Source organism: Sarcophilus harrisii, chromosome 1 (genome assembly GCF_902635505.1).
Source record: "Sarcophilus harrisii chromosome 1, mSarHar1.11, whole genome shotgun sequence".
Lineage (NCBI taxonomy): Eukaryota > Metazoa > Chordata > Mammalia > Dasyuromorphia > Dasyuridae > Sarcophilus > Sarcophilus harrisii.
This window is the reverse complement of record NC_045426.1, coordinates 253,231,107-253,257,422: the sequence shown is the minus strand read 5'-3', so window position 1 is coordinate 253,257,422 and position 26,316 is coordinate 253,231,107. Positions and strand designations below refer to the sequence as shown.

The window sequence follows — 26,316 nt, the reverse complement described above, 5'->3', positions numbered from 1 at the left end:
GCCTTTTAAAGCTCAAGTCTTTACCACATTTCAGTTTGCACCCATTCAGTGATTAAGGCAAGGTAAGAATTGAGTAGACTCATACAGAAAGGTTTGGAGGGAGGAAACTTATAGAATGAGTGAGTTCCTTTCCTTAGTGACAAAACCCCAGAATGCCATGCATGTAGCAGGTCCTATATTCCCTTCTCTTCCCTTCCCTTATGGATGAGGAAACTGAGCCCAAGTCACACTAGTAACAGTAGAGACAGGATTTGAACTGAGTCCTCTGACTCCTAGAGTAAAGGTCTCCTAAACATCACACATTTTCTTTTATCTGTTCAGGTATTTCTCTCACTTCTCTTTCTTTTTACCTGTTCAAGTTCTCATTCTTTCAGGTACAATTCATCCAAGTTGGATGTCTTCCCATCACACTCAAGCCCACTGTAATAACTCTTTCCTCTGAATTAAGGGTTTATTATTCCATAGGCAATTAATTAGGAACTGCTTTCTGAAATGCATTATTTAGTTACTGCATTGGTTCTTAAAGTTTCATGTTTGTGCCTTTCTTCCTACTAGAGTTATGAGATCCATAGATAGATCATATGATCAATCATCACATTTTTTACTTTTTTCTATCCATCAAGGCATCTCCCACACTTAATCATTTATAACAATAATTAACATTAATGCTTTGTACATAACATTTAGATTCTTTATCAATGTTTGTTGATTCTGATTTTAATTTTAGACTGTGTTATTGAATAATGCACCATAATATGGGAGTCATTTAGTTAAGCTGCCAAATGAAAGATTGCTTGGCTGAAGGCAGGTCATTTTTTTTTTTTTTACTTGATTTAATTCTTCATAGGTTTAAGAATTAAATCAAGTAAAAAAAAAAATGACCTGGCTTTAGCCAAGCAGTCTTTCATTTGACAGCTTAACTAAATTACTTCATAGGTTTAAGTAGCTTGACTTTTTAATATATGCATACACATGTAGTCAAAGATATGAGACAGAGTCTAGCTCTGTACTTCATTCCCTTGACACAGTTCTGTTTTTTTCAATCAAAATCACCCACATTCTTAGAAGATATCTACTAGCACTTTACGCCAACAGGGGAATCTGGGTCAAAAAACTTTGGCCCCAATCCTACTGACAGAGGCCCAACAGGATTCTTTTGGGCAGTTCAAAGGGTCTCTGCTGGTATTTGGCTAAGGGTGAACTGTCCAAAGAGCACTTCTCACATTCAGGGCAGGGATACAATCATTCTCTGGTGTGTACGCATCGGTGGAAAGCCAAGGACTGACTCTGTGGAAATTGGTGTCCGCAGTCAGGACAGTGGTAGGGTTTCTCCCCACTGTGGAGAAGTTGGTGTTAGACAAGATTCTCTTGACAACAGAACCGAGTTCCACACTGTGTGTAAGTGAACAGGCAATTTCTAGAAGGAATATGGCTATGCTGGATCAGATTGCCTGGACTTGTAAGCAGCATCCATAGGCATAAGGACACACTCCAGAGTGCCCCAGACAGTGACTGATCAATTGGGCAGAACTGGTAAAGCAACACCCATAATCAGGATAATGGTAGAGATGTTCAGCTGGTGGAGTGTCATGATTGAGGGATTCTGAAATGTTCTATCACAGTTTGAGCAGATGGCAAAACTCCAATCTCCTTCTGAAGGCAAGGCCAAGCCCTAGACAGCAGTTCTGGAAGCTCTTGGGGCCTCTCAGATGTTGCTTCCTTTTGTTGGGTTCAAAACCTAGAGATGGCTTCTTCAGACAAGCAATGAAAGGCTCCTCAACCCCAGATCCTTCTCTTTTTCTGCCTTTTTTTTTTTCTTCTCCTTCCTGACTCCTGTAGGAAGATAAGGGAAAGGTAAAAGTCAAGTATATAGCCCATTTTAGGGGCAGCTAGGTGGCACAGTGATAAGAGCACCGGCCCTGAAGTCAGAAAGACTCAAGTTCAAATTTGTTCTCAGATACTTTTTACACTTCCTAGCTGTGTGATCCTGGGCAAGTCACTGAGCCCCAATTGCCTCAGCAAAAATATATCCCATTTTATTTCACAAAAGTCTCTTCCTGCACTGGTTTCTTATTTATAAAGTAGCAGGAATGGCTGGGTGTGAAGGGATATATTCAGTGGTTTTGTTTTTATTTTTATCTTGAAAATAGCATAAAGGAAGAAAATTTCAAATTCCTATAGAAAATACAGAATTTGGAACTAAGGCAGGCAGAATGGATTCCCTGCAAGCTACAAGTTACAGGGCCACAAAGAATGCCTTTACCCTAGGGCATCTGCTTCTCTGGCAAGGCCATATCTCGCTTAACCAATCAACAAGCACTCATTTTAAACACATTCTGACATTAAGAGGTAAAACTCCAGTAGCCCTAGAGAATCAAGAAAACATTTCCCTTTTAAAAAAAACTAATTTACACATACTTATGAGGACAATTGGGGGATTCTTTGGAGCTCTGAGAAATACAGCTGAACAGACTCTGAAAGGCACCAATATTGACTTTTTGGCAAACTTATTTCATCAGCTATTTTGAAAGAAAGGAGAGGGAGAGTATATAGCTAGATAACTTTTAAAAATTAGTAACAAATACTATGTTCTGCTTAATTAGAAGGCTAAGGTTCAGACAGACGAATTGATTTGATTAAGGTTCTTTAGTGCCCAGCTGCTTAAACTGTGGTTCATAACCCCATATAGGGTCTTGTAACTGAATGTGAGGATTGCAAAATTATGATTATTAGTAGATGTTTGATTTGTATACCTATTTTATATACTAGGAATTTTGTTCACATAAAAATTTCTTGGGTGAAACTGTAAATGGAAAAAGTTTAAGAAGCCCATGGCTTAGTGCCTAAGATGCTGGACTTAGAACTCAAACCCAGGAGTCTAATTCTAAATCTGTTGTTCATCTCCAAGGTATCTCAGAAAACTGGCATGAAAAAACGGAAGTCCTTGTTTCAAAATAGAATTTGAAATGTTGGCATTTTTACTCAGAAAATAGAAATCTCTTCATGATGTGAAGGGAAACCACTTCTAGTACTAGTATGGTATGAGAAAGGGGAAGGGGGAAATGAAATTATCCTCTATAGTTAAACTTTTTGTGTGTGGGACAGATAGAAGGAGGTATAAACATTCAGAAAGGTTTTTGATTGAGTTTATTAGGGCAGTAACAATATAGTTTATCAATGTTATGAGCTGGGTGGAGTACTATTGTGCTTCTTGTTTTTCAACATAGGTCCTCTGGAATTGTCTTGGATCTTGATCAAAACAGCTAAGTCTTTAACAGCTGATCATCCTGTTACTTTGTTCTACTCACTCACTCTTCATTAGTTCCTATATGTCTTGCCAAGTTGTCCTTTTTCTTTTCTTTTCTTTCTTTCTTTTTATTTTTTTAAAAACAATTTAGTTACCTTTTTTTTTTTGGTTAAAGCTTTTTATTTTCAAAACATATGCATGGACATTCAACACTCACTCTTGCAAAACCTTGTGTTCCCAAATGTTTTCCTTCCCTTCCCCTAGATAGCAAGTAAATGAATATCATGTTAAACATGTATAATCCTTCTAAACATATTTCCATAAATATCATGTTGCACAAGAAAAATCAGATCAAAAAGAAAAAAAATGAGAAAACAAAATGTACTTGTCACTTCTTAAAATACAACAGCATTCCATCACAATCATCTGCCACTAATTTGCCTAATTAGTAGGGAATCTCCTCAATTTCCAATTCTTTGCCACTACAAAAAGAGCTGCTATAAATATTTTTGTGCAAATAGGTCATTTTCCTTACTTTTTAATCTTTCAAGTAGTATTGCTGGGTCAAAGGTGATGCAGTTTTATAATCCTTTAGGCATAGTTCTATAAACTGTTCTCCAGAATGGTTGGTCCAATTCACAACTCCACCAAAGTGCATTTGTGTCCTACTTTTCTACACCCCCTCCACCATGTCAATTACCTTTTATGTCAAAGTAGCCAATCTGATAGATATGAGGTGGTATTTCAAAATTGTTTTAATTTGTATTTCTCTAATCAATACTTTGAATGGGATTTAAAGTATTTTTTCATGTGACTTTTTTTGTTGTTGTTTTCTGCTGAAAACTGCCTGTTCATATCCTTTGACCATTTACCAACTGAGGAGATTTTTTATAGATCTGGTTCAGTTCCCTATATATTTGAGAAATAGGCCTTTTTCAAAGAAATTTACATTATTTTTTCCCCTAGTTTCTTGTTTTCCTTCTAATTATGTCTGCTTTTGTTTGTGCAAAATGTTTTACATTTTATGTAATCAAAATCATCCATTTTAATTCCTATAATGTTCTTTACCTCTTATTTCCCTTACCTGTAGATCGGCCAGTTATGATAACATCCTTTATTGTCTAAAACATTATTGATCTTATTTTGGCATATGGTATGAGATGCTGATGCATAACGAGTTTCTGCCAAATTGCTTTCCAATTCTCCCAGCAAATTTTGTCAAACACATCACTAAAGCTTAGATTTTTTGATTTATCAAACACCAGATCACTGTGATCATTTCCTACTGCATATTTTGTACCTAATCTATTCCACTTTCATGACTATTGCTTTATAATATAATTTAAAATTTGGTACTGCTAGGCTACCTTCCTTCACTTTTATTTTTTTTAATATTCTTGATCATTTTCTCTCTCAGATGAATTCTGCTGTTTTTTAGCTTTATAAAATAATCCTTTGAAATTGTGATTGATATGGCACTGAATAACTTAGGCAGAATTGTCATTTTTATTAAATTGGTGTGGGTTTACTTTTGAACAACTAATATTTCCCCAATTGTTTAAATCAGTCTTTATTTGTGTGAAAAAACATTTTATAACTGTATTCATCAGTCCCTAGGGTTTATCTTGCTCTACAGAAACTTAAGTACTTTATATTGTCTGCAGTTATTTTAAATAAAATTTCTATCTCTATCTCTTCCTGCTGGGTTTTGCTAATAGTATATAGAAATTTTTGTGGGTTTATTTTACATTTTGCAACTTTGCTTAATCAGCAAAGAATGAAAATTTTGTTTCCTCAATGAATAGTTTTATTCTGCCAATTTCTTTTTCTTGTCTTATTGTTACAGTTAGCATTTCTAATGAAGTAACTGAATAATAGTCGTGAAGTATGAGCCCTGGAAAAAAAAAAAAAAAACCTTTAAATACTCTATTTTGTACCATTTGGCTTTTAAAATAATGTTAAATTTAATATCAAGAGTACTCTGCTTTCTATATCCCTTTCTATTCTCTTCTATTTTAAAAATGTTTCAATGACATTCTTTTCTTTCTTTATAACATCATTCCTAATCTACAACTCTCTTCAACTCCTCCCCAAAAGCCTTCCTTTGTAAAAAATAGGTACGCTTTTAACAAAATAAATTCACACATTAGTAATGTCAGAAAATGTTCCATTCTACATTTATAGTTCACCACCTCTTTACCAAAAAGTAGGAGGCACTTTTATCCAAGAAAGGAGAAACTGAGGACAAAACTGAGGCTTTGCGGACGCGAGTATGAATTGGTAAAAGGGTACTTGGTTTGGAATCAGAGGACCCAACTCTATCATTAATCTGTGTAGTCTTGGACTTTCTAAGGTCCTTTCCAATTTCTACACTTATGATCATATGCATAGTGCCATAGAGAGAATGAGAAAAAGGATCCCATAAAAGAATTTTTTGTTTATTAACTTCATGGTTGAAATTCAGCTTTAACACTTGGCTCTGAAGAACTGCAGAATTGGCAAGGAGAGTTATAATGAGAAGCAAGCTAAAAAATGAAGCATCAGTAAACTCTGGAGCAATTAAAAAAAAAATCATGGTAGCAAATATTCACAATAGTATTAAATGTCTGTTAGAAATAGCCTTCAGAGAAATATTCCCAAGATCCCAGTTTGAGGTAAGTCAATGAAAAATCATAAAAGTAGCAAGAGCTGTTAAAAAAAAACTTGGATGGGGATGGGTGAGATGAAGGAATTACTGTTCAAACATGGATTTGACTAGATCACTTCAGAGGTTCCTTCTACCTCTGAGAAAAGGTGACAAGGCATTTGTGTTCTTAGAGCAAGGTATAAGAAATGGGGTTTTATTTTTGAGAATGATTTAAGAAGGGTAGAGCCAACATGGCAGTCATGGGAAGCCTCCACTCCACAAATTCATCCAAACTTGGAAACTGACCAACACAATGACCAATCACAATTCTTGAGCATTCTTGAAGAAACGTGCTTTCTACTTCCTGATAGAGGTGATAAACTCAGAGCACAAATTGAGACATACTTTTTTAGGTAGGACCAATGAGAAATTTTTTTTTTCTTAACTATATAAGTTTAGCAGAGCAGTTTTGAGTGTGTATTTTTTTTTTCTTTCTGCTTTCTCAGTGGGGAGAAGAAAAGAAAAGTAGAAGAGCAAACTGATCTTCATCTGAAAATAAAATTTAAATTAAGATAATTTTTTAATTTGAGCTTTTATTGTCACATGTGTTTGAATTATCTGAAGTCCCTATAAGCCATAGAGGGATTTTTAAAATGTTTTTTAAAATATTATCTGGTTTTATTAGACAGTAAAATTTTAAAAATATTTTAAAGCATCTTTTGTACCTTTTCCCTCATCCCTGCTCATATCAATTCAGACAGCTGGCTACTATCCTCACATCTTGGTTATGATAAAATGCAGTGAGATTCACATGAAGCAAGGCAACTTATGTAGATACCAAGGAAGTAGGAGAGGCAGTTAAGCACTGTATCATCTCACATCTGTAGGGAGGTGGGCTTTAATAGAGGTCAAAGAGGCCTGTAATCTTGGGGAGAGAACTTTATGTGGGGAGATGATCCAAGGAAGGCTTAAAAGATCAGGTCCTTAAACAGCAAAGGGGCAAAAGCCCAAAATCTTCCAATGAGGTCTAACTCAGGAGAGCTTTCCAAAGAACTAAATCTGTGTTCAAAAGTAATATTCTTTCCTTACTTACCTTTACAGGTTCTTGGACAATTCCTTTTCTCCTCAGTATTCTGGGCTTCTAGGTCCCATACCTCTGTTTCTTGTTCCAAGAGATGAGGACAGGTTTAGAGGCTTGAAATTCTGGGGGAACAGAAAACGTAGTCATCTTCAAGTGCTAATATAAGAACGTGATAGAAGTTTAAATTCTGATATTGGCATGTGGTAGCACCCTCACATTTCCTTCCCAGAATCCTCTGCTTCTTCCCTTCCACACAGACAAGAACTCTTCTTTAGCATTGAGTCAGAAGCATGGTGGAAGTCATTCATTTATAAAGTAGTAAAGTTAGAAGGAATATTTTAGGAAGAAACTAACAACCAGATAGGGGAAAAAATTATCTATGGTAATAGTAGTAGTTGTCAATTATATAGTGCTTTAAGATTTATAAAGCAGCTCATATGCATGCTGAACCTTACAATAAACCTATGGGGAAGAAGCTAGATGGCACAGAGGAAAGAATGCTGGACTTGAAATCAAGAAGATCTGAGTTCAAATCTTGCTTTAGACATTTATTAGCCCTAGCTTTGGATAACTCATTTAACCTTTTGGTCTCAATTTCCCTATCTGTAAAATGAAGAAATTATTAGCATCTATCTTGTAGGATAGTTGTGAGGAAATAAATAGGCACCTTGATGGAAAAGTGGATAGGAGTGCCTGGCCTGAAGTCAGGAAGACCTGAATTAAAATCTGGCCATAGAAACTTATTAGCTTTGTCACCCTGGGGCAAATCATTTAAACCTGTTGATCTCAATTTCTCATCTGTAAAATGAGCTGCAGAAAGAATGTAAAACTCCAGGATGTTTGTCAAGAAAACCCTCAATAGGGTCTTGAAAAGTTGAACACAATGGAACAACAACAAGTCAAACATCTAGTTATCATTATGTTCCCCCCCTCCCCACTTAATAGTATTTTTTCCAATCACACATAAAGTTAGTTTTCAACATTCTTTTTGTAAGAATGAGTTCCAAATGTTTTCTCCTTCCCTCCCCAAGACAGCAATTTGATGTTATACATCTGCATTTAAACTATATTTCTATATTAATCATGTTGTGAAAGAAAAATCAGAACAAAAGAGAAAAACCATGAGAAAGAACAAAAAAAAGTAAAAATAGTATACTTTCATCTTAATTCAGTTTCCATAGTTCTCTCTTTGGTGTGAATGACTCTTTCCATCCCAAGTCTATTGGAATTGCCTTGAATCACCTCATTGTTTAAAAGAATTAAGAATTAAGTCCATCACAGTTGATCATCACATAATGTTGTTCTCTTGGTTTTGCTCACTTCACTCAGCATCAGCTCACTTAAGTCTTTCCAGGCTTTTCTAAAATCAGTCTGTTCATTGTTTTTTATAGAATAATATGCCATTACCTCCATTTATCCTAATTTAATCAGTTATTTCCTAACTAATGAGCATCTACTCAATTTCCAGTTGCCACTACAAAAAGGTCTGCTACAACATTTTTGCACATGTGGGTCCCTTTCTTTTATCATCTCTTTAGAATATAGGCCCGGTAAAGACACTGCTGGATCAAAGGATTACAATTTTATAGCTCTTTGGGCATAGTTCCAAATTTCCAGAATGGCTGCATCATTTCTTTTAGCTGTTATGTTGCTAATATATAATAGCTAACAGTTATGAAATCAAGGCTTATAATGACTAAATGACTTTTAACCACACAGCTAGCTAGTTGGAAGCTTGAATGAAACTCAAGGTTCACTTAACTCTAAGATCAGCACTTTTCCTTCTATACATAAAACTGGTGACAGAACATGGATTAGAACTAAAGCTTCCTAACTCCTGAGGTGTATTCCACAATTCACACTCATCCCTAGTTCTGACATCTCATTGAGTTGTACTTATGTTCTATCTTATGCTTACCAGTCACTCACCCGCACCATCTTCCTACAGAAGAATAGAGAACCATAATACAGGAATGCAGGAAGAAGAAAATGGAGAGGGGGATAGCACAGAAACGTATAGTCACATAGATAGACTGGACAGATTTATCAAACATAAGCTTCTGAGGAAAACTAAGGAGGAGCTGTCCAGCACTGAATTAAGAAAGGGTGATTCAACTTGGCAGGAAACATTAGAATAGAACTACCTAAAGAGAAATCTAAAAGAAAATTCAACCAAGAGAAATTGAAAAAGGCAGAGAATATCTAGAATGAAGAAAGATCAGGGGATTTTTTTGATCAGAATCTAAGAGACATGCAAGATGGTTTAAGGTAGCTTTAAGAAAAACAGTTTTAATCTGAATAATGCTGAGAAGCAGAGTTAGGTATGGATTGCCTGAACTTCAATTTCCTCATCTGTAAACTCGGGGGATAATAATCTGTAAAGCTGGCCCAGAGCGGCAAAGACCTTTTCTCTATCTAAGGCACCAGCTAACCTGGCCCAAAGGCTTCACTCACCCAGGGTGTTCAGATGCTGGTAGACCACCCACGTGACATCCTTAAAGAAGGCTCAGCCATCCCCACTCTCCGGGGAAGACATGGCCATATCGGTGAGGCTCAAGCCCACTATTCTCAGTCTAGCTTCTAGCTTCTGTGCCTCTAACCTGCCCCAGCTGGGCTAGCACAATGTCCTTTCCAGGGGAGAAGAGGGTGAAAGGAGAGCTGAAGATCCAGATGTTCCTGGGACACTGGCAGAGTAGGAACAGATGGGATGCTCGCTGGCCATGACACAGAAGGGTGCTCTCTGATATAGAGTGCTGACTTCACTTCCATGGAAACACAGACCAGCTAGGACACCCTGCCTTAAATAGATTTTTCCCCTTTGCCTTTCAGGTGATTTGGATGTCCTTGCCTGGGCTCCCACTCGGATATTATCAACTTACCAACTCCCTCCCTCTCACTTTCTTCTAGCAGCATCATTTCCTACCCTCTTGTCCCTTCCCTCCTGATCTGATGAGGTTGTCTTCTCAGACAGTGAAAGGAGAGAGGGCAAAAGGGGGCAACATAAAAGAATGTATGAAGAAATTTAGGACTAAGAAAGGACCTCCTTCCGAATCTCATTATTCAGTGAATATATTATGAAAAGCTTTAATTCCACCCTTAGTCTGATCTAATCTTGCACCCAGCAGGAGCCATCCCTCATACTTTTAGCTAGGTGTTTCTAAGATCCATCCTTAGAATATGTGTGTGTGTATGAAGTTTTTAACAAATAAAAATATTATGATTAGGTAGCACACATGATGCATAGAATGCTATCCCTCCTCATCTATATCTTTTTGGAGCCTCTAGATCCCTTCAAGATAAAGCTTCAAAAGAATTTCTCTTGACTATCTCCCAGTTTTTACTGCACACTGCTGCCAACATTTACTTTGCATACAGCCTACATCCTAAGGTTCAATCACCAAACTACTAATACTGTTGAGTTTAGCCATGAAGTGTCCAGTTAACAGGCTTTGACTAATGAATTATAAGTGGTGATGAACTTAATTTAATAATTAATTTTTTGTAGTCTGTACACATGAATTTCCTATCTTGTGGCTTAACAATGAAAACCTGGTGGCTGTTCTTTAGGGGAGGGGAGAGAAGAAAGAAAGTATGGGAAAGAAGGAAAGTTAAGGATAGATAAGAGAGAGGCAATAGATACAGAGCTGAATTCAATAGAGGGCCAAAAGAGGAGGAAGGGTAGGGATACAGTTGTTCTCACCTACCTGGGACTTTTAAGAGTTGCAACGCACACGAACTCACTGATAGTGTATCTCCCTCTCGGTCTCTTTCTTAGGATCCCAAAAGACAAGGATTTTCTGTCTTCAAATCTTCTCGAGGGTCTGCCTGGCTGTGGGCCTCTTCAGTTCGTCCTTAGTGCTCAGGACTGAGCGGGTCACCTCTCTTTTTACTAATGTTGGAAACCAAGGAAGAAATCTAAATAACTTTGGACAGAAGCAGATGGCATAGTCTTGTCTAGGTCACCAGTTCTTCTGCCTCCCAATATCAGGACGATGGGTCCATAGGTTTGCTTCCACGATTCACTTCTGGGTGAAGAACTTCTCACTGAGTCAGGGGCTATTGACTGTTGTGGCTGAAGAGTTGGCAAGCAACAGTGCTGGTTGTAATAAAAATGTCATCCAAAAAATATGCTGGTAATGGGTCCAGAATGGATGATGTGATGATGGAACAATTTAAAAAGTGCTGAAACATCAGCTGATGGTGTCAGGGGAGTTGTTTTTGCTTTTGGAAACCTGCTGGTGCTTAGTCTCGACATAGCTGGCTTCAGCAAATGCAGGACTCCACTGGATGTTGTATCAGTGTCCTTGATGTAGTAGCTGAATTCTCAAAAGGGATTCCCTCAAATTCCATCTGTTTGTGCTTCTCATTCTGGCTTTTGGCTTCTGCTGAGAAACAAGGAATTCAGAACTCAAACATTTCATTCTACAATAACTATTTCTTCTGTGGAAAGAATGGGGATGAAATACTTTCTACACCTCCAAAATGCAAAGAAACAAACTAGGGATTTCTGACATAAGATCCAGTGGCTGATTAATATCTCAAATCCTTTGCAAATAGTATGGAGTCAAGAATCTGTTCTCAGAAATAACAACATCAATCAGATTCAAACTCCTTCATCCTAGTAGACCTGATTCCCACCTACAAGGGAAGATCCTCCCTCTCTTTACAGGATCCAAGGGATCTTGCAGAGCATCCTATAGAACCCAAATCAAGGAGAATAGTGTCCTAGTTAACCTGTAAGAGAAGCTGATGATTCTCTTATATAGCCTAATTTGCAAAGTACCTCCGGGATTCATCAACATTTTTACTCTTGTAGTTTGAACAGTCTTGCACTCTTTACAGACTGACAAAATTCTTCTTTACCCATCTCATTCTTCCCAGACAACTCACTTCTCAGTTCTCCATGCTCTACTTAAAACTTTTCCTTTCCTCTCAAATTACTTCACCTAGGCTTCACCCTATTTCTCTTGTTTTAACCTAATGGCCAAGGGCCTGACAATGCTGTAGGAGAACTCTCATGTGGCCATAAGCCTAAAGGTAGCTTGAACCCTTTTCCAACCCAATGCTAGTGGGCTTGTCACCCTCTTCCCATACTGATAAATCATTTCCCTTCACAAATACCCTAAATATAGCTTCTGACCCATAAGATTCTTTCTTTTTATGTACTTCTTTCCTCAAAGATCCCAAAAGTTCAGAAGAGGAAATGAGTACAAATAGCCATTAACTAGCATACCCAGTATCTCCCACTTGACATCTTTATAGAGGGCCCTCTGCATCAGACATCATCACTCCCGCCCCAACCCCCACCCCTTTCCACTGTGTAAATGTGAAGATGGGTGGGAAGGACCAAATATGTGAATTTGAGACCAGGTACAGAGGAATAGTAAGGCTGTTTACCTCACTAGGCATTCTAATACCTAGTTAGCAGGGCCTGCTGAAGCCTCTGCTGCCGACAGCAATAGAATGGCTTTCTTCCCTAGGTATGACTTGTGTTCCATCATTATGGAACACTGGGAAAACCACATCTCACATGTAGCACAGATATGGAAATTCAAGGCAGGGCCTGACTGCCTTGTGATTGAGTGACTATGTTGTGATTGAGTGAATAGTTAAATTTCAGAGAGGGCTGAGAGACTCCAAGTCTGAAAATTGACAGGTTCCTTTAAAAAGGAAAAATAATAAAATAATATAATATAAAATAGTAAAAAAAAATAAAAATAAAATAGTATAGCAGAAGCTTTGAAATTAAGAGTATAGAGCTTGAGAAGGGGAATCAGGGCTGATACTATGATAGATACATAGGTGATGAGGAACATGTTGGTTGCTGGTGGAATGAAAACCCATTTTGGGCACAAACTGGTGGTGAATTAGACCAGAGGAAAAGGTGAAGCAGAGACCATGGTTATGGCAAGTTGAGAGCTATTCACATGTGTGAATTTGATGATGCTTGGCCAAAACTGAAGGTTTAGGTAAAGATTTGCTACAATCAGGGCAGATGGCAGCCTTAGTGAGAAGTGCTAGATGAAATATTATAGCTTTAGAGCCCTGGCAGGATTCAATGACCATTTTCCTCAAAGGTATCTTCTTAGGATGCTGAAGAACAGCTCTTCTTGGCCTCTACTGGTTTCTGAAATGGCCTATTCTTGTTCTAGCAAAGGAATGCCCCCCACCCATTCAGAAATGGCCTCTGAAAACTCAGTCTCTTGGGAACTTAGTAAGGGCGCCTTTATTTATACTATAATGATTAGAAGTGAGGCCCTAAGCTTCCTCCTTCCCTTTTCTTTCCCCTGATCCCTGATGGAATGGGGTTCTGTTTCTATGGAATCCAAAGAACATGATTATTCACTATGTAGTTTAGTGCTCACCCCAAAGAAAGGGGAAGTGGAATTTGACTTTGAAAGACTAGGGAGAATGCTTTCTTCCTCACTGGCACTGAGTCTTCAAGTGATAGAATACCATTAAAAGTTCTGTTGAAAAAGAATAAGTGGGGCAGTTAGGTGGCACAGTGGATAGAGTTCAAATCTGGCTTCAGAAATTCAACACTTCATAGCTGTGTGATTCTGGGCAAGTCACTTAACCCCAACTGTCTCAGCAAAAAAAAGAGAGAAGGGGGCAGGAGGGGAGAGGGGAATAGAAGGTCTAGTGCCATTCTGTCTTATTTTAAAACCTTTAACCTGCAAGATCCCTGTGTACAAAGATTTTAGGGACTCATTGGGACTCTGGAGGTGGTCAGAGAATACAATATGCAACTGACTGCTATCTTTTTTGCAAAAAATGTAATTCAACTGTCTGAACCCAGGCTCTAGGTAAATTGAATTTCAGACTAGTTACCTAAAAAATCTAAAGGAAACAGTTTAACACACGGAGTGAAAACTATCTCAGGTTCTTTTAACATCTTTCCACTATTTTGGAGTAAGGGTATTTGAAGAACTTTTTTTCCTGAGGCAATTGGGATTAAGTGACTTGCCCAGGATAACAGCCTGGAAGTGTTAGGTGTCTAAGGCCAGATCTGAACTCAGGTCCTCCTGACATCATGTCTGGTGCTCTGTCCCCTGCACCAATTAGCTGCCCCAGATTTGAAGATTTTATAAAGTGATTCTGTGGAAACTGTCAGCTAGAAATTGTAACAAATTAATCTCGCAAAAAGTTTCAGGCATAATATATGGAACAACTCAAAGCACAGTAACATGTGAAGGCACAAGAGGAACACATTTACTGAAACATGGCCCAAATGACCTGAAAATTCTTAAGAAGTGGGTCTCTGGGAAAGATGTATTGAAATAGTATCCTAGGGAGTAAAGCCACAATTACAGAATAGGAGAGAGAGCTAGGCGAAGAGTTAGGAGTGGTGAGCACAAATTTCCTCATCTGTAAAGTAAGTAAATCTGCACTACCAACCTTACAGGTTTGTTATGAAAATCCAACAATACTGTCTATACATTTAGAAAGCATTAAAGCACTTATATAAATGTCAGCAATTATCACAGCCTAACATCTATGCAAATTGATATTCTATTTCTGCATAATAAGGTAAATTTGAATTGTATTGGTACTTTCAGAAAAGTCACCAATTTCAGGTGAGGGCATTCAGTGTTAACATGAAGATTTTGAGGAGGTAACTATAAAGTTGTTCAATTCGAGGTGCTGGTAGGTGTAAGCTCAACTCATTAAGGTGCTATTTAAAAAGTACCTAATAGGCCTGTAACCTGGAAACATATAATATGGTGGGCTGTAACCGTCATTAAGTGTGCAAGAAGTGTGGAGGAGAGAAACTTACCAGGAGAGAGCTGCAATGAGAATCTCAAAAGATGCGCCCATAAAGGAGGGGCTGAGGGACTTCCAATATAGGTCAGAGCCGGGAAGCATTTCTGGGTGGCAACCTGGAGGCCTGTGCCATTCTTTCATCCTTCACCTCCTGTGGTTATTCTTGCATGTCTTGCTCTGCAGAACTAGATCCCTTTAGTCCCAGGCAGGTGAGGGTTGCTCTAAAGACTGGAAACCTCGGGAGACAATAAAGTGCCATTAATAGTTTTAGCCTCCAAGTCCTCTGGTTAAAGGTTCTCATATGTGAACTAACTCACGCCGGTATATTCCTCCATTCCCAAGGTCAAGAAGAGACCAATCATCCTTTCTTTCTTCCTTTTAAATCACAGGGTCTTAACTTGGGATTCGCCAACTTAAAAACATTTTCGACAACTCTGGTTTGGTAAATATAATTAGTTTCCTTTGTAATTCCTTGTTTTTGTCTTATGCATTTAAAAAATATCCTTCTGAGAAAGGGGTAACATAAGCTTGATCAGACGGTCACGGGGGTCCAATGACACAAAAAAGGGGAAGCGCCCCTGAATCTCTGCCCCCACATTCATCTGAGCCTCAGAAAGCCCAATGCTGCATCTCAGCCCTCCTCTAAGTCCCGGCCCGGGAGCCGGTGCACGCGTGTCCGCGCCCCTCACCCAACACTCCCAGATGGGCCGTAGGTCTTCCGCATGATGTCCCGGTCGAGGGCCTTCTGTGTGGGGCGCAGCCGTCCCCACTCATCCGAGGACACGCCCGCGGCCACATCAGCGAAGTTCACGAGGCCAGGCGACCACGGTCTGGGTTCGGTCTTGTGCGTGCACAGGAGATCCTTCCACCACAGCCGCCCGCGCTCTCCCGGGAAACACGGTCAGCGTTCACACCCAGTAACCCGAGCTGGCGCATGCGCGACCTTTCTTGGAACACTTTCCACTCCTTGATCTGAGGCCCCGCCCGTTAAGGGGCCCGCCCATTTTCAAGAGTTACGCTCTCCGAATAGCCTACCTCTGCCTTCGGGCACTTTCGGAGTCCCAGACTCAGAAGCGGAGGACCGAGAGAAACCCCGCCTTCTCCAACGAGTAGAGGAAACCGGAAGTAGCTTCGTGGGGCTCCTCTAGGATTCAGGGAGTTGAAGTTGCTCAGTGGTGCTAACTCAATGGCTGTTGGGACGTGGGGGCAACCGAACCGGAAGATTCCCTTAGACTATTTGGCTCTGCTCTAGCTTCGCCACCTTTATACCCACTCCTGAGGAAGCTTTTTTAACAGCTTCTCTTTATTGCTCTCTTCGAAGATGACGCCACTCCGGCCTCTCTGGCCCTCATAGCACTTTCTTCTTTGCCCTCAAGCACAATGGCGAAGGTTTTGGCTTCTTGCCCGTAGGGAAGATGGCCGCAGCGGCGGCTTCACGCCCTTTTTTACCACCCCGGAAGACTGTACCCGGCGATTGGGCGGCGCCCGTCGGCCCAGGGAAGAAGGTGTACGGCGGTTGGGCCGGGTCAGGAAGGGCAGGTTTTAAAGGAGCCGGAGGTGGGAACAGTCCGAGAACCGGGATCTGCGGGAGGCGGCGGTGAGCGGCCAGCGGAGGGATGGGCGAAGGGGAGGGAAGCGGGGCGGGGAGAGAAAGAGAAAGAGAGTGAGCGGCGGGGAGGGATGAAGGGAGGGAAGTCGACCCATGCTCTACCCCGCGGGGAACGGAGTACGGTGGGTTATTGATTTGGGATGGGCGGGACGTTCCCGGGACTTTATGGGTAGGGGAATCGGTTTGACAGTGGATCCCGAGGGATCTTCGGCGGTAGATCACTGAGGAGATTTGGTAGTCGAGGATCTCTGGCAACATCTGGTGGAAAGAAGATCTCCAAGTTGTGTGCTAGTAGAGGGCGATTTCTCGTCCCATGGGTTTCGTCTGAGTTAGATTGAGGCTGAAGGACTGTGCAGGGATGTGGCAAGGCTGAAAGTTCTCTAGTGGGACCTGGTGGGGAGAACTTGAAAAACTTGAGGTTGAAAGCTCTTTGAACTGTCTGAGGGGAGGAAGATAGTTGCAATTCGCTGGAGAGGAGGAAAGTCACCGAGAAAAACTATTCCGAAGAATATCACCCCCATGGAGGAGGCTTTGAGGGCTTTTAAGGAGAAGGTTCAGGATCAAAGGCACAAATTTGTAGTACAAAGATTTGTAAAGGATTTGATGGAAAGAAAGATTTTTTTCTAAGATGGTTGGGTTGGCTCTCCCAAGGACCCAATGGGAGAGAGGAATGACTCCTGGGAGAATCTTTGAGTCTCTAGAAAAAGATATATGTAAGGGTCCAAGCTGTTGAGAAAGAATAAATCTTCATTGGCCTTGAGGAAACCGGTAAATTTTTTTTTAAAGTTCCCGGGTAGGAAAAGATTCTAGGGGATTTTCTCAGGAATTAATTAGTGGGGTATAATTTGTAATGGACTCCTTTAAGGAGATAGGTATTAACAGTAATCTGGGAGTGAAGGGATTCTCCAGGAAAGATTAAAGGTATTTTCTTATGCCTAGCAAAGAGGGTGCCATGTTGGGGACAGCCCTAGAAGACGGGCTGACCCTTACTCCCCTCCCCCTACCCCAGGCTGCAGCCAGGGGTTAAACCTGGGACCCTTCAGGGACTCCCTGAAGCTATCGATATCCCTATGGACTTGCCCCAAGATTCCAGGTGAGAGCGTGGCCCTTGGCCTCCCTCTAGATCTTCTTCATCCTTCTTCCTCAGGGAAGAGAATCAGTCCCCCAGTAGGGTAGTGGGAGCCTGGGGGTGGTAGAACCGGGGACATTGTGGGAATATTTCCTTCCTGACCTATCATCACTTTTACCAGGCAAAGGGTATATGAATGGAGCTAATCAAGCACCACCCTGGGGGTCATATACACACACACCTTCCTCTTTTCTACCCCCACCCCTCTTAATCCACCCCAGTCAACCTTCCCTCAACCGGGAACCATTGGTTAGAGCACCATGGGGAGCAAGAACTCGGAAGCGGCCAAGACTGCAGCAGCAGCTTGGAGAACCCAAGCTGAGCCAGAGGGTGACAGGAACTCCGTCATCCCTGGAGAAGGCTTCTCAGAGGGTCCTCACTGTGGTGCTGGAAGATGTCATTGCCACCAGAATGGTGAGTCCTCTTAAGAGGGAAGGACCTAGATCCTGTTCCATCTAAACTTTCAATATTTAGCATGTGTAGGAACAGTTAGATGTCATAGTGGATAGACCACCTGCCCTAGCTAGAGTCAGGAAGACCCGAGTTCAAATCCAGCCTCAGACATTTAGTAGTTGGGTGACCCTGGACAAGTAAGTCACTTAATCCCGATTGTCTTCCCCCAAAAAATATTTAGTATGTTTGCTTGGTATGCAGAAGCTTTTGCAATCTATGCAAGGTGTTAGTTGATCAGACAGCGTTTTAAATGTATACTTCCCCTTAGTCTGTTTCTTTCCTTTCATTCTCCTCTTTTTTTATCCTCATATATTTAATCTCATGCTGTCCTCTTTGAAATTGTTATTATCATTCTTTGTTAATTCATGTCCTAAAAACCAGTCTCTGTTGATGCATCTGGACAGCTGATTCTTTCAGTGCTCCTGATGTCAACCTGGTTTTACATTTTGACACTTTCCTTCCTACTAATTTTCTTCTAGTCTCAAGAGATGCTCCCTGAAATGTCAACTACGCCTCGACGGAGCAGTAGACTAGAATCTAACCGTTCCCAGCCTTCTATCTCCCCACTTGGCCAGTCTTGGAGCCCTCAGTCAAGGTGAGTGGGACCATTGGGGGGGGGGAGAGGAGAGATTTGAAGAGGTCAGGAAAGTCGGTCTATATTTACCTTACCTGACTTTTCTCCCTTTTTCTTGCCTTCTAGACCTCCAGACTGGTCTACCCTGTGCCGGGAGCCACTGACTCGAGCTCCAAAGCGTATTGGATTCCAGAGGAGGAGGCCACAACAAATGGGAACATCCACGAGGGGGGCTGAGGAGAACCCTTCACACCAAGACAAGCCCTCCCAGCCAGCCCTGCTTGTGATGTTGGAGGATATCAAGAATCCTCAGTCTCCAGTGAAGGCCCAGGAGCTGCTGGTGAGGATCCCAAGAAAAGAATGGAGAGCAGAAGACAGGGACATCAGGGTATTAAATCAGTCATGTCGGTTTTGAGCTCTTCCTTGTAGTCAATGCTATGGCAGGTGTTCTGGGGAATATGGAAGAAACACCAAAATGGGTCTTCCCTCCAGCTGGTTATACTTTAATACTAACAATATACAATAGAAAAGTTTAATAGCTAATTTGTGTGTTTCTGTCTGGGAATTCAGAGCAGATCAGAAAAGAGTAAGATCAATATGAACTAGAGTATTGGGGGTAAGCTTCATGGAAGAGTTGGGGCTTGAGCTTGGTCTTGAAAGATGAATAGGTTTAAATAAGATAAAGAATGGAGGCTTTTCCAGGTAAGAGAAACAACCTGAATGAAGAAATGGATCGATCTCTTAAGAGGGGAGGTTAGGAATAAGGGAGAACCAGTGTCAATGACTTTGAGTTCTAGGAAGTTAGCAGGCACTGATTAAGTGTTAATGGAAGCCAAAGGGGGCTCCCTGCGTGGCTCTCCTCCCTGTGAGTTCTGTTCCGCTTATCCCCAGGGCTTCAACAATGAGACTGAAGACCCAGGGATCTCAGCATGCAGGTGAGGGGCCTGGGTCAGCTGGGACTATCCCAGAAGTCAGCCAGGCATTTTCCCACTGATTTGCAATGTTTTCTGGGGAGGCAACCACAGTGGCAGAATGCCATGGAAACTTGGCTGTAAGCAGGGGGAGTGGTTTGGTTTTAGTGTGGCAGGGGGATCAGAACTGGCTTTCAGCATCTATTTCCTTTCTGAGTGGGTACAGCCTAAAGGGGGGGAATCCCTTCTTCAACTCCCTTTTTCCTTCATGCTTCTTAATATCCTTGAAACCTAATATGGTGAATTAGGTGAAAGCATCATCTGGGATTCTCTTTCTCCTACTTCATCTCTATCCCCTTTTAAAGGTGACTTTTTCAGGTCTGTAGTTAGGAAGAGATGGAATGTCTGGAGAAAGACAGGCTTTGATTGGATGAGTTGGTGGAACTGGGAATTTCATTCAACATTTTTTTATTCCTGCCCCCCACCTCAAACCAATCTGTCTGCCTCTCTCTTTCCCCTAGAGTTGATCATGTGACAACTATTCACCAATCAATACCTTCCTCCAGGGACTTGGATTCAGTGTTTCGGCAGGCCTCTCCTGTGGACCATTCTGAATGCGTTTTGCCAGGTAGGTGGGGCAATGAACTCCTTGGCCTATCCTTCTGGAGGCCCGGGGTAAGGGTTGAAAGGAGGTGGCACTGGATTTTTTAGCATGTACATCTTGGCTTTTGAAGAGAGAAAGTAAAGGCTCTGTAAACATACCACACAGCTATTCAGTGAAGGCAAGATCTGTAGCCTACAGGCATTTTAAAGGTAGAGCTTAGCTTTCTAGGTTGGAACTTCTTTCCTTAATGGATAAGTCTAGTATGAGGGATAGGTCTTGGTCAGGAACCCATATTGGAGTCTTTTTTTTCCTCCCTTCACTTTCTTTTCTCTCTCTCCTATACAGGCTCAGAGCCAGAGACCCCGTCTCCCCCACCCTCCAGCCTCTTGCGGCCACGCCTGAGTCCTTGGGGCCTGGCACCACTCTTCCGCTCTGTCCGCTCTAAGCTGGAGAGCTTTGCTGACATCTTCCTCACCCCAGCCAAAACCCCCCAAGCCCCACCCACAAATCCCCCCTCTCCAGCCTCACCCATGAAGCTAGAGCTGAAGATTGCCATCTCGGAAGCCCCGGAGTCTGGGAGAGTCCGGGGAGGGGAGGGGGAAGGGCCTGTAAGCCCTCGTCCTCCAATCCGGCAGTGGAGGACTCAGGACTCTGGCCTCCCTGCTGCCCCTAGGCCGACTTTGGGTCGAAGCCATTCTTGCCCGGACCTGGGGCCCCCTGGGGAAGGGGGCTGTGCATGGTCAGCCTTCCCTCCACATCCACATAGGCCTCGTCCCAGAAGGCACACAGTTGGGGGTGGGGAGCTGGCTCGGGCCCCACCACCTTCTCGGCCTTGCCTACGAAAAGAGGTTTTTCCCTTGGGAGGGTCAGGTGCACCCCCAAACATTGTCACCACCTGCTCTCCTGCTGCTTCTACTTCTTCCTCTTTCTCGGACCTGCCAGAATCCAGGTAACCCACCATCTAACTGCAGTATCCTGACTGTTCTCACTTCTCTAGATTCTTGATTACTCTCTTCCTCCTTCTTGGGGGCAGGTTCAAGGGTAGGGCATTGGTCTAGATATGAAAAAAGAAATCTAAGAGAAATGTTGGGTTTATATGCCTAACTGTGCTTTTTTTTCTCTAGGGTTTGCTCCCCCCAAGGGGAGAAGCAACCACGCCCAGAGGATATGGTGCTGTCAGAATCTGAGACCAAGGTAGAACCATTTGAGGGAGGGACTGGGGGAGGTTCCAAACTAAGGGACTAGGGCAGACCTCATGACCTGTCTTCTGCCTTCCTTCTGCTGGCAGTCTGTGGGAAAAGTCTCCTGCTTTCGGATTCGCAGGACACCATCCAGGAGTCAGCCCAACCTCACTCCAATGGGGCTGCCTCGACCAATCAGGTGAGAGGTTCTGTTAACAACACACCCATTGCCCTTATGTAGAAGTACTATATGATTTTACTATCTTCTGTGGGTGTGGTCTATTCTCACTATGGGAAGAGCCACTGGAAACTTAATTTGGGTTAATTTTCCATTTCTTGCTAAGACATACTAGCTCTATTTTTGAAGCCCTGAAGTTAAATTTGATTCTTCATTGTACTTTAAAGAGTTACCATTTTTATTTTTTTTAGTAACTCCCTAATAACAAAAATTGAAAAAGTATTTTAACAATGAATTTTTAAAATGGGGGGGGGGGGATAATCCGTTTTAACATCATTGATGATCTTTTGTTACTTTAATGTATCCAAGACTTAAGTATTCCAGCTGTTAAACCATTTGTAAATATTGACGTCATTCAACCAGCTTAATTGAGGGGATTTAGTGATTTTATCCAGAGTTGGGCTGACTGGATTTTCTGCTTCCTGCCCTTTTTGACCCACAGGTTGAATAAGAAGGAGTTCAGCCTAGAGGAAATTTATACCAACAAGAATTATCGTTCCCCCACAGCCAAACGGTAAGTGGAAGAGAGACTGGGAAAAAGAGTATAACATTTAAGGTATAAAAAATGGGACTAACCACGGGAAGGCATCAGTGGGTATAAAAATGGTTAAATGGGAGATGTTGTAGATTCAGGTCCTACCTCTACAACTTATTAGCTGAATGGTTTTAGGCAAATTATTTAGCTTCTCTAAAGGCCCCTTCCTTCTGTTGATGTGATTTTATAGGATGCTTACTTGCCCCTTCTTGTTCTATCTAGGTCCTTTGAGACTATCTTTGAAGAGCCAAGAGAGCGGAATGGAACCCTGGTCTTCACAAGTTCCCGGAAGCTTCGAAGAGCAGTAGAATTCCGAGATTGTAGCCTCCCTCGTCACCGAAGGCCTTCCAGGGCAGTTCGTCCTGCCCCTGGCAGAGCTCCTACCCCTGACCTGGGACCTTTGCTGCAGCAGAGGCTGGAGGAATTAGATGCCCTGCTGTTGCAAGAGGAAGAGGAGCCAGGCAAGGGTTAGGATCTTTAAGTTTTATGTCTAGCAGCTTTTCCGTCCAGCCTTGGAAAGTGGGCCCTGCCCTTGGGAGGAGGGGTGTCAATCATCAGACTGTTTTTCTCCCTAATGTTAGTAAAGTTTTTCATATGGTTATTTTGTCCCTTTGTGATTCCCACACTCCTCAAATCCTAGTGTCTTGTTTAGATCTGGGAGGAGTCATTGTTATGGATGAGGGGTAGAGGCCAAGGGATGCTAAGTGACTTAAGTTACTGTCGCAGGTATTTTGTGGCCAAGCCTGGGATTTGAACTCAGGGGTTTGTCTGGTGAAGAGTATAGTGTAATCAGAGACTTGGAGTTGGGAAAGTGTGAGATGTTCGAAGCCCTTTGGAGTAACTTATCGTGGCCCAAATGTCACAGCAAATTGGTGCTTCCTGGAAGTTACCACTTTTCTTGCACTGGGAAAGTCACCCTAGGGAGGAGAATCTCCAGGGGCTTTCTGAAGCTGGATTTAAAAGGTCATTCTATTGTAGCATTTGATTAGGGATGAATATTTTGTAAATCCTTTCTAAAGTGACTTGGTCTTTGTGGACCCCTCCTCCCTCCTACGATGGCACGGTTCTGGAGGCAGAGAAAGGGCAAGGTGGCTCCAAGCTCCCGTGCCCATTCCCCTACCCCCATGTGAACCCCCGGAACGGCGGGCCTCAGGAAATCTGCGCCCGAAGCAGCCAGACGGCTTCTTTCTCCCCTTCCTGCGGCCAGGCCGGGAGCACGAGGTCGCGTTTAAAAACGTTTCTCCCCTCCCCCCTTCCCCCTTGTCTCGGATAAAACTGGGCTTGTATCTGGGCGCCCCAGTGGTTGGACCAGGCTCGATGGAGGTGGGCCGAAGCAACTGCGCATGTGAAATGAGAGGAAGAAACTACCCCGAGGAGAGGGGAACAGAGGAGACTTGGTTCAGTCCGCGTCCACGCACTGTGGATTAGCCAACCGACTCGAGCGACGTGCGCGCGCCACCTCCCAGTTACGCAAGGCCTCCGTCATCCGGAAAGCCCAATCAAAGAGCAGCAGGAAGGGGCGGGGGAGCCGGGGAACCGGGACCAGATATACGTAGAACTAATCAGGATTCGGGAAAAGGAAAGGGGAGGGGTCAGCTCCTCACACGATCCAATTACTTTTCCTTGGGCCACCGATCTCCACCTAGACTCTCTTATTACGAACGCCGTCTTGGCCTATCAAAGACCGAGTCCTCCTGAGGGGAGGGAAAAGAGGAGGAGAAGGCGAAGGAGACGGAGAGAGAGGAGGGGCGGGGGAGGGGAGAAGAAGAGAGAACCTAAAGACAACGGGAGAGCGCGATCAGCACCCCCGCCCTTTCAACGGCCGCTCCCAGGCCCTTAAAGGGGCAAGTCAGGGAGAGAAGAAGGAAGAGAAGGGAAGAAGGAAGGACTTTTTATGTCGGCGGAAAGCAAAGCCATTCCCCATCACCATTGCCTCACATCCGGGGATTTGGGGGCTGCCCCTTCAGCCCCGCCCCCCCTCACGCCTTTCATGGCGACCGGAGGAGGAGGCTGGAGAAACTGGGCTCAGAGGAGGCCCCTTTAAATTTTCTTAAAGGGGAGGTTGCTGTACTCGGAGGACACCAACGTCTATCTTAAAGGGGAAGCTGCCGGACAAGAGCTGCCAAATCACGGACAGGGCCGTCGCAAAGACTAGGGAGAAAGTGACTTCTCATCTCTATCTTCCTCCCCAGGCCTTTTAAATTCGGCTTAAAGGGGCGCATGTGAAGGACTGTAAATTAACTCATTCCCTTAAAAGGGGTCATTCGTGTCATTAGGACCTTAAAAGTCTTGAAATTAGCAGTCTTCGTTACCTGAAGGGTCTTAAATCCTTTTAAAGGTTGGGCCTGCGTCTGTCTTAGAGCTTTCGTGCCGTTTGTAAAGGTTTGAACCTTTTCCTCAGGAGGACTTGAAAACCACCCCTCCCAGGGGGAAGTCCGCTGCTCTCGGAGAAGCACAAGGCTTTCTTAAAGGGACTGCTGCTGCTGGCAAACTTCAAAGTCTCGTTAAAGGGGTGGTTTCCCCCTTCTCCCTCAGGAGGACATTAAGCTCCTTTTAAAGGGGTGACCTACACCGCCCGGAGGACTCTGAGCCCGTTCTTAAAGGGGTGGTGCCGGCTCCCATCTTCCTCAGGACTTTCGGCTCCCTCTTTAAAGGGGCGGCCCCCAGCTTTTCGCCGGGAGGACTGTAAACCCCGCCTTAAAGGGGAGGCTGTGGCCCTCTCTTCCTCTTCCTCCTCCTCCTCCTCCTCCTCCTCCTCCTCCTCCTCCTCCTCCGTCTGTAGCCCCCGGGGTTCCGGGCTTGAGGGGTGGCTCCGGTTGCTCCCGGATGCGGGGCTGAGGGCGGTCACCATGGAGACCGCGGCGGCCCCGGCCCCGGCCCCCGGCCCGCCGGGTTGGGGCGGCGAGGGTGCCTCTCAGCCGCGGCGGCAGCGGCGGTGCTCGCGGCGGGACCGGGAGCGGCGGCGCCGGGGCGGGGGACGGCGGGCGGCTGCCGGGGACGCGCCGCGGACGCTCCTGGGGGCGGCCTCGGCGCTGCTGCCTTCGTCGTCGTCGTCTTCCTCGCCCCCGCCCCCGCCACCCCCGCCGCCGCCGCCGCCCCCAGCCCGGCCCTGGTCGTCCGCCTCCTCGGGGGAGCGAGGCAGCCCCCGGGGAAAGAGGCGGCGGCGCCGGCCCCCCCGACCTCGGGGCAGGAAGCGGCCCCCCGGCTCGGGCAGCCGAGGGGAGGAGGAGGACGACGACGAGGAGGAGGAGGGCGAAGAGGAGGAGGAGGAGGAGGAGGACCTCATCGATGGTTTCGCCATCGCCAGCTTCGCCAGCCTTGAGGCCCTGCAGGTGAGGCCTCGGTGGGCCTGAACCCAGGCTGGGGGCTGTCAGGGTCGGAATTGGAGTTGGGGGGGGGGGGGGAAGGGACCGAAGCCTGGGGGCAGAGCGGGGGAGGAGACCTGGTCGGCGGGGCTCGGGACTGAGGGGCCGGCCTGGCAGGAGGGGCAGGGGGGGATGGCATCCTAAACCAGAGCAACCGGCTTCTCTGGCCAGGCCTCTGCCCTCCCTGGGGGGTGGGAGGGGAGCCGATCCCCAGGGCCACCTGGCTGCGATGGAGCCACCACACCCCAGAGCTGGCTGGCTGGCTGCTGTCCGCCCTCCCGGGCTGGCCATTCATCAGCAGGCCGTAGGGCTGGCCTTGGAGAAAAGAGGAGCAGCAGCCAGGGTGGGCGGGGGAGGAGGGAGCCTGGCCTACCCGAGGAAACAAGCACAGTCTGTCACAAGTAGCAGGGCCTAGAGGCAGAACCTGGGTTTGGGATCAGAAAAGAGCCCGGTTCTGTCTCATCCATGATGCTTGTTAACTGTGTGACCATGATGAATCTCCTTACTCTCCCAGCCTCAGTTTCCTTATCTTTAAAGTGGGGGTCATCCCTGTAACACTTTTGCATTTCTCTATCAAAGGGCATCTGGTACATAGTAGGCAGGTGATAAGCATTAGTTTGATCTTCATTGTTTCCTTGAGGATCAGATGGGATGGTTACAGAGAACTATGCAGACCTGAAATGCTACAATAAATGATGGTTTTTATTTAGTTTCTCTCTCATCTGTCTACTTTTTGCCCACAGAAGGATGCATCCCTTCAGCCCCCAGAGCGACTGGAGCATCGGCTAAAACATTCCGGAAAGCGGAAGCGGGGGGGTGTAGGGGGGGGCCGAGGGGAGCCAGGAGACAGCTCAGACCGGGAAACTGGCCGGCCCCCAGGGGACCGTGCCCGAAAAAGGTCTAGCAAGCGAAGGAGGAAAGAGGTGAGATATGCCATCTTTTATTTTCCTCTTCTTCAAATAATGTCTTATGCATTCTCTACTGTAATGTTTCCACAAT

The 26,316-nt window shown here is 44.1% G+C and overlaps 2 protein-coding genes and 1 long non-coding RNA gene across 11 annotated transcripts in view; 2 read left to right on the top strand and 1 right to left on the bottom strand.

Annotated features, from left to right (window-relative positions):
* Nucleotides 1–1,748: 1,748 nt before the first annotated feature.
* Nucleotides 1,749–14,820, bottom strand: LOC105749504. Of its 2 annotated transcripts, none has more exons than XR_002769519.2 (4): nt 14,732–14,820; nt 10,659–11,339; nt 6,967–7,076; nt 1,749–1,833 (listed from the first exon to the last, which is right to left on the bottom strand). It is a non-coding gene; the product is annotated as an uncharacterized LOC105749504 (long non-coding RNA). The 2 variants fall into 2 exon arrangements; XR_001120578.3 differs by lacking the exon at nt 1,749–1,833 and adding an exon at nt 4,717–5,141.
* Nucleotides 14,821–16,107: 1,287 nt separating this feature from the next.
* PRR14 (proline rich 14) lies at nt 16,108–22,553 on the top strand. 7 transcript variants are annotated; one of them, XM_012542898.3, is made up of 12 exons: nt 16,108–16,315; nt 17,337–17,420; nt 17,678–17,870; nt 18,389–18,504; nt 18,610–18,823; nt 19,375–19,418; nt 19,961–20,022; nt 20,344–20,947; nt 21,123–21,192; nt 21,287–21,378; nt 21,860–21,931; nt 22,175–22,553. In XM_012542898.3, exons 1-12 carry the CDS (start codon nt 16,134–16,136, stop codon nt 22,422–22,424), a joined length of 1,983 nt encoding a protein of 660 aa, XP_012398352.2. In that variant the 5' UTR covers nt 16,108–16,133; the 3' UTR covers nt 22,425–22,553. The 7 variants fall into 7 exon arrangements, with proteins under 7 accessions (XP_012398352.2, XP_012398351.2, XP_031796003.1 ...); XM_012542897.3 differs by having other exon boundaries at nt 19,916–20,022; XM_031940143.1 differs by having other exon boundaries at nt 18,610–18,871.
* A 72-nt stretch (nt 22,554–22,625) lies between these two features.
* FBRS (fibrosin) overlaps nt 22,626–26,316 on the top strand; it is a 30,913-nt gene continuing 27,222 nt past the window's right edge. Inside the window, exons 1-2 of one of the 2 annotated variants that reach the window (XM_031940126.1) lie at nt 22,626–25,284; nt 26,061–26,240. In XM_031940126.1, coding sequence (XP_031795986.1) covers nt 24,802–25,284; nt 26,061–26,240 — 663 coding nt within the window. In that variant the 5' untranslated portion in view covers nt 22,626–24,801. The remainder of the gene's footprint in view (nt 25,285–26,060; nt 26,241–26,316) is intronic. The other variant, XM_031940120.1, reaches the window with a different exon arrangement.